Here is a 10,627-nt window from a genome sequence, read left to right as displayed (position 1 = left end):
GGTGTGAGTTCATTGGCAGGTGTCTCCCCAGCACCACACCCAGGAGCAATTTCCAGGAACTGTTGCATATGCCCCAGATCCAAAAGCTTGGCCTCAATTTGGGCTCCTAAGTCCATATTTAGGCACCAAGCAGTAGATCAGTTTTCAGTGGTGCAAAGCCACTCCTATCTGAAGCTCAGGGCTGTGTGTTTTACCTTGGCTCCCTGAAGGCCATCTCTGCCTGGAGCTCCCTGGACACCAGGAATACCCTGTAAAAGAGCAGCTAGTCAGGTCTGGTGTCCAGCTCTTACTTCCACCTTTATAGATCTGCACTGGGCAATGGGGTATGGGCATACAGGATATGTCATTAAAACACTCACTCTGTTTTTAGGTGCCTGGGCTCTTTCACTGCCATTAAGGACAAAGCTTCCCTTTCTCCCTTCATCACATCAGACACTGAAGTAGCCAAGCATTGTATGGGTCCAGCTGCATGTCCTTTGACCCATTCGAGCAGGGGGCTAGACTGCTCAGAGCCATTCTGAACTCCTCTATAGGTTCAGTCTCCCCAAAGCCAAGTATCTGTGATGAGTTTGCCCCTCTGTGAAATGGGCATAATACTTGCCAAGCACAGGGCACATTTGCACTGGCACAGCCCTGGCATGGGTTTGGCTGAGTGAGGTCAATACCAGTAGAAGGTATTTTTATCCTCATGGGGTTTCAAAGCAGAGAGGGTCAGTAAGGAAAGCAAACCCCCTTGCTGATACCCTCCAGCAGGAGAGCAGGTGGATCCATCCTTGAGATGATTCAAAGGAGAATCTTCCATTATTACCTGCATGCCTGGGATTCCTGTGTCTCCTTTCTCCCCTTTGATCCCTGGTGGTCCCTTCAGTCAAAATACAGCAAAATAATTACATATACTCTGCCACTTTCTTCCCTGCTCTGGGCGACTCATTGCAACAGCCCAAGAAACCTCCCTGCACCCTTCAAATGCAAAGTGCCCTTCAAATGCAACCTTTCCTGCACCCTTCAAATGCACCTTCCGATGCAAAGTGACTTCTGCCCACTGGGGTATCACCACAATCTCCGTACCTCTGAATTTTGCCTGGGCCTCATAGCAAGGCAGGCAGGAGCGTATGCAATGTGTGTGCCCAAAGGTGGGAGGTATGCCATAGATCTCCACCCGCTGCCTTGTCTAAGCATGGTCACTGCACAATCACCCTTGCTGGGGTCTTGAAGGGAACCTCCAGGTCAGAATAGACTTCACCCCAAATAATTCAATCGAGTGCTTTGCCAATACAAGAAAAACTAGTGCCCCTATGGCAGCTGCTAGCAATGAGGTTGTGGGCCCGGATGTAGACAGGCTTCAGGTGCTCTTGTCACCCTGTCCCTTTAGAAAACCCACTAAGGTACTGCATAGCACAAAGAGACAGAAAGCCGTGAGCTCTCACGTACCACTGGACCTTGCACGGTGATTCCTTGGGATCCCGGAGAGCCTTGCTGTCCGCCAGGACCCTGGGGGCCGACCCGTCCAGGAGGGCCTGGCTCACCCTAAAAGCAAAGATATGACACAGGAAAGGAAGGCATATTTGTGCCTTCCAGCTGCACAGAGCAGCTATGGCAAAAGGCAAGAGCCCATGACTGCCAACTCATCACGTGCCCAGCTTTACCACCTTTGCCTTTGAAGTCCAAGGTGTTCATTCAGCTGCCTCAGAAGTCAATGGCAAAACACCCCCTGATTTGCAGAGGTGCAGGCACAGCCCAGCCATTCAGCAAGTTAATCTAATGATTCGAGTTTGTCATAAAGGAGGAGGGGGAGAACCTTAGCTGAAAATTGCATCCATTTTTCATTGGCTTTTTCCTGACTAGCTCTATAACTATACGGTCAGCTTGCAAAGGGGAAAGCAGCACGGATAGCAATGATCCTGTCTCAGGCAGGGGGTTGGACTAGAGGACCTCTGGAGGTCCCTTCCAGCCCTACTTCTCTAAGCGTCTATGAATCTATACCATGCTGGCACTTATTTAATGCTCATCTCAGCTATTCTGCAGCAGAGATTTAACCTATTACTGGGATTTTTGCTGTAGTGCAACAATACCAACTCAGATACCTGACACCACAGCAGACACCAAATCAAAGACGACAGCAGGAAGAGCAGGAGAAGGATGAACGCTTTCTGATGCAGCAAGGCTGCTTTCCTAAACAGTCACTTATCGGGTTAATTTACTTCCCCAATGCAACAAAATGCCTGCAAGAGTCTTAGAGCAGGCATCCTGCCTTAATCCATATTCTGTGGCAAAGAGAAGCCTGTTGGCCCTCAGCATGGGATAACAAATTGGTCATCCTCCATCTAATTACAGAGATTCTCCGTGTCTGGTTTTTAAAATGCACCGATCCTGTTCTACGCGGCTGGATACAGCGAGGATGCTACATCCCGAGTCAGCGGTGTCGGCTTAACCTGGACCTGGGGCATGCAGACACAGCTGTATTGGAGAGCAGGTTTCAGTACGGGCCTCTCAACTTCAAGCCACATGCAACAAAATCCAAACCCCAGGTCGTGTTGAAGGGCATCACTCACCTTGGGGCCTGGGTGCCCCTGCTCCCCTTGAGGTCCTCTCCGCCCTGGACTGCCCTGCCCATATGAGAGAAAGCACAAGACTGTGGTTACTGCCAAATACCCTCTGTCCTACCGTGCACCTTGAAGCCCAGGAATGGGTTTGCAGAGCAAACTGGTCATGAAGGCTGTTAGGGTTCACATGCAAGTGGGGAAAGCTCCTTGCATACAGCCCCTGCCTGCAACCTTCCTGCCCCATACGCCCCCCAGGACTTTAGGTAAGTCCTGGGTCAAACTGTAACAAGCAGGTAGTGCTTACAAATCACATCACTCAATGGCATGAGACCAGCATCAGGCCACTTGGCCTTGGGGCATATTCAGTAACCTTGAACCAAGAAAATAAGGACCCAGGAATACCAGAAAACATTTCCTGATGATAATGAGACTCTACTCTTTGTTCTGAAAGTGCCTCTCATGAGGCTGAGTGGATTCATCTCCATTTCAGACCGTTGCAGCAAGATGAGGATGAAGCGCAGGCTCCTACTTGCAAACACTCAAGAGCAGGCAGTTCTACTGAACGTCCTCTTCAATCGAACACAGCGCGGGGGGGGACTGAATCCACGGAGACCTGGCTTAGCTACGCATCTGCACAGCCCCTAGGCCTGGGAGGAAAATAATCCTCTCTGATGCACAGAACAACTAACATCTTAATCTGAAAGTTTCTATTCTTGATTGTAAACTGCAATGGATTTGGATGCCGTCAGTCTGACCAGGAGGCTTTGCTGAGGGCTCTTCCAGAAGTGCCCTAAAGCTCATTCACAGAGTTATCTGGACTTATCTCTGGCCAAAAGCAGCTCATTAAGGAGGATTAAATATGTCTGAGGTGGGAGGCATCCACACTCCCTTTACTCATTTGGAATCACTTGGACCATGGGAGGAAGTGCTCTTGCAATGATTATGTCAGTCAGGGTTTCACATCTCATAACCATATTCCCTATGAGAACCATATTCATAAAACCTGCCTCTCTCCACAAGTGCACGGTATAGATATCATCTAAAACGACCAGGCAATGTGAGCTCGTAACTAGGTGGCAGTACACTGATAATGCAATGTGCTGTGCACTCCCATTTGGCATTAATAAACTGCCGTTCCTTCTCAACTACAAGACTGCCCTCACCGTTGGATCATATCATCGGGTTGTTTTTTTTAAAAAGCTGAACAAGCTAAACCAAACCTACTAGCTGGGACAGGAGCAATTACTGTTAACATATTTTAATAGCATGTGATCTCTGGGAATGCTGTTGTATTGGGAAAGAAGCTTTGAGATAGACTCTGTTGCTGTTTGCTCAGGAAAAAAAAAATCCAACCGTGTTTTGCAAATGCACATGGTTCCTGCAGCTGCCAGTCACGGGGCACAAAGTTAGACTCTCAAGTTACAGCAAGGAAAGCTAAGGCTGGATATTAGGAAAACCTCTCACTAGGAGGGTGGTGAAGCACTGGGACAGGCTCCCCAGAGAGGTGGTGGAGTCTCCATCCTTGGAGGTGTTTAAGGCTCACTCAACAAAGCCTTGACTGGGATGTTGTAGCTGGGGCTGGTCCTGTTTTGAGCAGGGGGTTGGACTAGATGTGACCTCCTGAGCTCCCTTCCCACCTTCATTATCTATGAGTCTGTGAATCTGCACCCCAAAGGATTTTATAAGCACTCAGTGTACCTAAAGGGTGAGAAGAAAAGCCAGAGTTGTAATGTTTCCCCTCTCTACCTGTGTGTCCTGAAATTCAGTGTGTGCGCTTTATTTTTTTTTCCGGCAATGCCTGCGAGACAGAAAGGGACGATTTTCCTCTCCCTTCATGTGCCTCACTTACAAGCTCCTTGCATCCAAGTCCCTGCCCTTTGCACATGGCTGTGACACACTTTGCAGGCCACTAGCAAAACCTTAGGCAATGCAAGTAGATCAAATTGGCTTGTACAGAACCAGGTTTTGTACTGGGGTCTCCTGGTGGGTTTGTGCACTTCAGAGAGCAGAGGTTTCACTAAAGCCTTAAGAGGTTCCCTGTTCTGTGCATTTAATCACAAATAAAAGGGAATAAGGGTTTTTTGCATTTCAGGTCTTCACAAAGCTCCCTATCTAGCTGATCTCTATAGACAGACCAAGAGGGCAGCTGGCCTTCCTCCCCTAAGAGGATTAGCATGGTATCGGGAAACACTCTCGCTGGTCCCAGCTGCCATTACTGCCCTGCCGGATTAGTGTTTGCACTTTGGCAGTGAGAGAGGAAATCAAAGCCAGGCCATGGTATGCTGCTGTATACAACTCCTCTGTAGAGAGGGGGTTGGACCCAGTGCCAGGAAGCCCTGAGACACTGGGGACATACAAAATCTAAGCAACATCTTTTTGTTTCAGCTACCATTTCTCCTCCCTCCAAAGGTGGGACATTCAGACTTCAGAGTAGCATTCTGGTCTGGTCCTGTATTTGCTTGGTGTGGGAATAGCAATCGCAGCGATACATCCCTGCCCACCAAAGTTGCAGGGTCTAAAATGACTGGGCACCCCTTCAATCAGGAGGTCACACAAGAAAAGGGAGAGGGGAAAAAAGACAAAGTCTTGCAGTGGCACATGCCATCTTTCGCTGCTTGTGTTCATGCTTCTGTGTGGCATTGGATTTCTTTTCCTATGCCCACTATGTGCCTGGGCTGCTGGAAGCACCTGCCCTTTGCCCCTGGCTATGCCGTGCCCCAGAAGCACCAAACCATAGAGCTGTGCATAGTTGTTTCTGGGGACAAACATGGAAAGCTGGACTTACAGGAGGCCCGGGGGGACCTGGCAGGCCTGGGACACCGGACATGCAGGTACAGGCAGGAGCCAAAGCAGGACACGTCTCTTCATCTCTCTGAAGAAAGAGAACAAGCTTGTCTTAGTGGCTGTGTGCCCAGGTGCATGTTCCCCCTGCATTCAAAGCATGTGCACATGCATGAGTCTCAAGCTGATAACTACATGGCCTTAGTGTCTCAAGGGGGACATCATCACCTCCTGCGCCCCTCAAAACACCAGCATTTCCTTCTTGGTCCTACGTGATAAATTCCCCCGTTGGATGTCAGGGAGCAGAGAGGTCCTTTGTGTCTTACCAGTGCAGGGAGCTCACAACATCGGTCATCCTCTGCCCACAAAGCATTGCACACAATCTGCAAAGACTGCAGCTGAAACTGTGGAGCAAAGAGAGAGGTAGATAACACTCATGAGAAAAGCTGCAAAACCTACATCTATGTAGGCACGCGTAGATATTCCACCACCCTGCATTGCTGAAGCCGGGGGTCCCGATGAGAATACAAGCATAGAAAAAGGGTAAAACCGCGTGGATATCTCGATGGTCCCTAGTACAGCAGTTACAAACCGAATGCAGAAACTATTTTATGCTCTTAGCAAGAGCTCACCCCAAATCTCATTAAGACAACAAAGGGAAGAATAGCTCGTTCTAACTGCCACCCCGCAGACAGATCTAGGGGGAAAATGCATGTCGGCTCTTGGCTGCATGCTGGGGCAGTCAATTGCAAGAGAAACCCCTATAAATTCATTCATGTCTTTTGTTCCCCCCTCCACTTTACACCAAGACACTCATTCGGTTGCAATTGGACCAGATACAGATGCACAGCGATGTAGCACTTAGAAGGAGCACCCAGGAACTGTCTTCGGGTCTCCGAGTCAAGAGCCGTGCAAAGCGACACACCGGGCAAGGCCCATGCCCGTAGCGCTGCGTTCCTGATTTATTCACACATCAATAGCAGCTCCCCAAATCCCAAAGCTCTGAGTAATTGGCTTCGGCACCAACCAAAATGTAAAAAACAACACAACAAAAAAAAACCCACTTTCCTTTGCTGCCACTCAAGGAAATTGGTAGGAGAACAAAAGCAGCAGGTATTCTTGGGAGACGTTCCAACTTCCCACCCCCAATCTCCCCGTCTTCCTCTCCTTCAGCTGCCAGATCCCTCTATTTTGATTAGCACGGGGGACAAATGCCACATGAAAACTAAATAAAAAAAAAAAAAAGCTGGTGCATTTTAAGATAGACTGCTTTTTTTTTTAAATGCCATTTTCACTGAATCGAGGCTTTTTTCTCTCATGCACTTAACAATGAGAAAGGGGACTAATGGAGGGAGTGTGACGTGTAGCATATAGATATAAAATTAGCCCGGTAGATCAACTGGCATTTAAAGACGTCTCAAATGAAATAAGGCTGGATGATAACCAATAATGAGGCACTCTGTCTTCTCAAGGGCAGCTGAGCGGACGTAGATGTGAAGCCTCACTAGGCTTGAAGGATGATGGAAGTGGAGACGGTGCGAGCTGTTCGTTAGCGGCTCCTCAATTACTCGACTTCGCTAGCTAAGCTGCTAAAGGGGAAACGAAGACGAGCACCAGGTATTTTAACTCCCAAGAAAGGATCTGACGGGGTCGCTGCCAGTCTAAACTGCAGCAGCATTTTTTTGTGGCATGCAAACCGAGGTCTTCTTGACTCGGTGTCCCCCTGTTTTGTTACCCATCTGTTCCTGTACATCACAGGGAATGCTGCTGACTCGAGTCAGGTATGTTTTTCATGGTACGCTGAATGACTGCTTCTCCCTTGAGTTGGCTGAGCCTGCATGCAATGCCTGTGGCCAGATTGCTTATGCAGAGCTGTCTTCAGGTGTGGGAAGTTGCAACCAGCTGACCTTGTCTGGTTTGCAAATCCTTAGCTCTACAGGTGCAAGCCAAGTGGAAAAGGCACATCGTTCAACTGCTGACCAGCCCTTTAAGCAAGGGTTTAGAGCAGCACAAAGTGAAGTAGTCCTATGATCTTGTAGCGATTTTCCACTCACTTTACACTGCTGTCAGGGGCAACACAAAGTGCAAGGTAAGGATGAATCAGATCCAGGGCATGTTTTTGTCTCTAAATGTTGCTTGACCCCATGGGACTGAAGCTTGCCCATTCACTCCTTTCTGGGGCCCGCTGCAAGGTCCATGTGCTTACTTCCTCTCTCCCTAGCAAGCCAGGGTTTGGTTGTTTTTGTCACATGGGCTGGCATTGAGCTGGTTTCTCTTTGGTTAAACTGGCAGTGAACCTCTAAAGCTGTGCATCGCTTTTCAGACATCCATGCACGCACCCAGGGACAAGGCTTTCTTGGCAGGGAGACCGAACAAAACACATCCACATGTACTGCCGTGCAATCCCCATTACTGGCTGACGCTACTCCGTGGGAGCTTGCCCTCCAGTCCTGCCTCTTCTGCATCTTACGGCAGAATCAGAGTTTCCTCTGGCTCTGAAACAAGGCAGTATTCAAGCAAAAGGCCTGCTGTTTCCTTGCAGTTCAAGCACTCCACACTATGGCTAGTCCCCAACCTCAAAGGCGGCACTTCCAGAAGGAGAAAGGAGAGAAAGCCACTGCATTAAGAAAAACTCATTAAGTCTCTAAAAAAGGAAGGGGGAGAGAACACATTGCCTAGCTTCACAGATGTGCTATAAGGCACTCCGCACCAGAGGGATGGGAGACCATCATCCTATCCCCATCCGGCTGAATTTGGACCCACAGATCCTCCTGAAAATGAATAAGCCTTGGACTTACGGTGGCCGACCCACTCCTCGGTCCTCTGGTCCTTGTGAGCTTCCCCAGCATGACAAAGCCCGCAGTGGAGATGCTGCCCACCGCATTGACTGGTCTCTCCGCTATTTTCCTGCAGTCCAGGTAGAGTTTGATCTTGAAATGACTCACAGCTATGTGCACCTGGCGAACAGGCAAGAAGAGACTTGTTGGACCTCAACTGTGGGATGGTTCATGTACACATCTACGGGCGGAGGCAGGGGTTTTTAGTGATTTCAAAGGATCTGGGCTGGAAAGCACTAGAGCAGTGATTCTCAACTGGGGTGCCTTGATATGCTTTATGGGGTGCTGCAGGGAGCTACGCAGTATTCACACTGTTATGTGTGCAACCATGGGCCACAAGATCAACTCAAGAGTGTTCCTACAGGAATCTATAGTGTGAACAAAGAGTCTGACCTGCTGTGGTCGTCCTGAGGGGGGGGTTTGCAACAAAGAACCACTCTTTTATTTTTCTGTTGTCAAAAAAGGAGCGACTCGAGTCACAAAAAGTTGAGAAGCACTGCAACGTAGAATTACTTCTAATGGCTGAGACAAGGTTCTTTGGGTGAATCTGATATCTTTTATTAGTCCTCCTCGGTCCTCTGGTCCTTGTGAGCTTCCCCAGCATGACAAAGCCCGCAGTGGAGATGCTGCCCACCGCATTGACTGGTCTCTCCGCTATTTTCCTGCAGTCCAGGTAGAGTTTGATCTTGAAATGACTCACAGCTATGTGCACCTGGCGAACAGGCAAGAAGAGACTTGTTGGACCTCAACTGTGGGATGGTTCATGTACACATCTACCGGCGGAGGCAGGTGTTTTTAGTGATTGCAAAGGATCTGGGCTGGAAAGCACTAGAGCAGTGATTCTCAACTGGGGTGCCTTGATATGCTTTATGGGGTGCTGCAGGGAGCTACGCAGTATTCACACTGTTATGTGTGCAACCATGGGCCACAAGATCAACTCAAGAGTGTTCCTACAGGAATCTATAGTGTGAACAAAGAGTCTGACCTGCTGTGGTCGTCCTGAGGGGGGGGTTTGCAACAAAGAACCACTCTTTTATTTTTCTGTTGTCAAAAAAGGAGCGACTCGAGTCACAAAAAGTTGAGAAGCACTGCAACGTAGAATTACTTCTAATGGCTGAGACAAGGTTCTTTGGGTGAATCTGATATCTTTTATTAGTCCAACTTAAATAGTTGGAAAACAATTATTAACCCACACTTCTAATAGCTAACGTATCTAAAATGCAAAACCAGCGCTTCACAACTCAAGGCAACCATTCTCTGGAGAAACCATCCCCAGGGCTGTGATGTTAAATTACTCGTCATCTTCCAGAATAAATCCCATCCTGGGTCTGCCCAATGAGATTGGTGCATGGTGCTGTTTTGGGGGTGAGGGCACTTATCCACTGAGATCCTATAGACTAAAGAGCCATTGGGGACACAGAGATGGCTTTCAGTCAATTAGAGATGAACATTTTTTAAATATTGAAATTTCACCAAAAAGTGGGACACGGGATCTCAGGAACAATTTTTTGAAATACCATTTTTTTTTAAACCAGTTTGCAATTTTTCAATTTTTGAATTAAAAAAGAAAAGTGAGAAGGGAAATTCTTCCCCTTCTTTCGACTTCAACTAGTTCTGCTCTCCCTGTCAGCCTGGTCCAGATTTTAACTGGAAACCTTATGGTGTAAGGACAGGAGACCCCATTAGCAGTCCATGAGTCACATTCTGCAGGGCCTTGGAAAACAACTTTATTGCAACACAAATACCTCATTTCCTGCCAGACATGAAAATGCAAGGCCTCTCTTTTATATTCCCCGGGAGCTATTCTACAACTCCAAGTTATTGTTCTGCTTGCAAAGTGATTATTAATGGCATCGATAGAGAAGTGTGATGCATACGGGAGAAAAGCACGTTTTCCCCTTTGCATATTTGACACAAAACAAAGCAAAACACTTAAGGAGGTGAAAAGCATTCAGGACGTTTAGGTAAGAAGCAAAACAGCACGTCCCACCTGGTGGAATATGACTTTAAATCCACGCTACTTGCCCCTACTTTCCAAACACACTTAATCCACCAACTACACTCCAGCTTTGAGTGGGACTGAAATCCGTGCCTTCATTGTGACAAATATACTCCAGTACAAACACTGCATTTCTCTGTTGGCACAGCATAGCTTTGGGAGGTATGGGCAGGCTACCAGGTTGAAAATGCCTTGCCTACCAGACTTACAATCAGGAGTGAATCCAAGTTTAATCCAGATGCAATTTATGGGTCTGGCTGGATTTGCAGCTCTGGTTCAGTCCACAGTCAGGAAAGGATCCTAGCTATGAGGCTAGATTAGATACCCCACAGCACTGGGGTCTTTGAAGCTCGGTTTAGGGTTTGGGTTTCTCACTCTTCTTGTTTTTATAAATTAACTGTACTAGAGAAACCGATCTGCCCACTCTTCGCACTAAGCATGTTCGATCTAGCAATATTTCACCAAAA

The 10,627-nt window shown here is 48.0% G+C and overlaps 1 protein-coding gene across 1 annotated transcript in view; it reads right to left on the bottom strand.

The window, feature by feature from the left end:
- Positions 1-10,627, bottom strand: part of LOC102385426 (collagen alpha-1(XX) chain) — a 49,058-nt gene that overhangs the window by 14,300 nt on the left and 24,131 nt on the right. The window contains exons 14-22 of the mRNA XM_025201658.1: positions 8,675-8,873; positions 8,555-8,568; positions 8,123-8,281; positions 5,651-5,728; positions 5,329-5,415; positions 2,553-2,606; positions 1,432-1,527; positions 809-862; positions 195-248 (exon numbers count right to left, since the gene is read on the bottom strand). Of these exons, the coding sequence (XP_025057443.1) occupies positions 195-248; positions 809-862; positions 1,432-1,527; positions 2,553-2,606; positions 5,329-5,415; positions 5,651-5,728; positions 8,123-8,281; positions 8,555-8,568; positions 8,675-8,873 (795 nt within the window). The remainder of the gene's footprint in view (positions 1-194; positions 249-808; positions 863-1,431; positions 1,528-2,552; positions 2,607-5,328; positions 5,416-5,650; positions 5,729-8,122; positions 8,282-8,554; positions 8,569-8,674; positions 8,874-10,627) is intronic.

The sequence above is a fragment of the Alligator sinensis genome, unplaced genomic scaffold (genome assembly GCF_000455745.1).
Source record: "Alligator sinensis unplaced genomic scaffold, ASM45574v1 scaffold752_1, whole genome shotgun sequence".
NCBI lineage: Eukaryota > Metazoa > Chordata > Crocodylia > Alligatoridae > Alligator > Alligator sinensis.
This window is presented reverse-complemented; position numbering and strand designations above follow the sequence as displayed.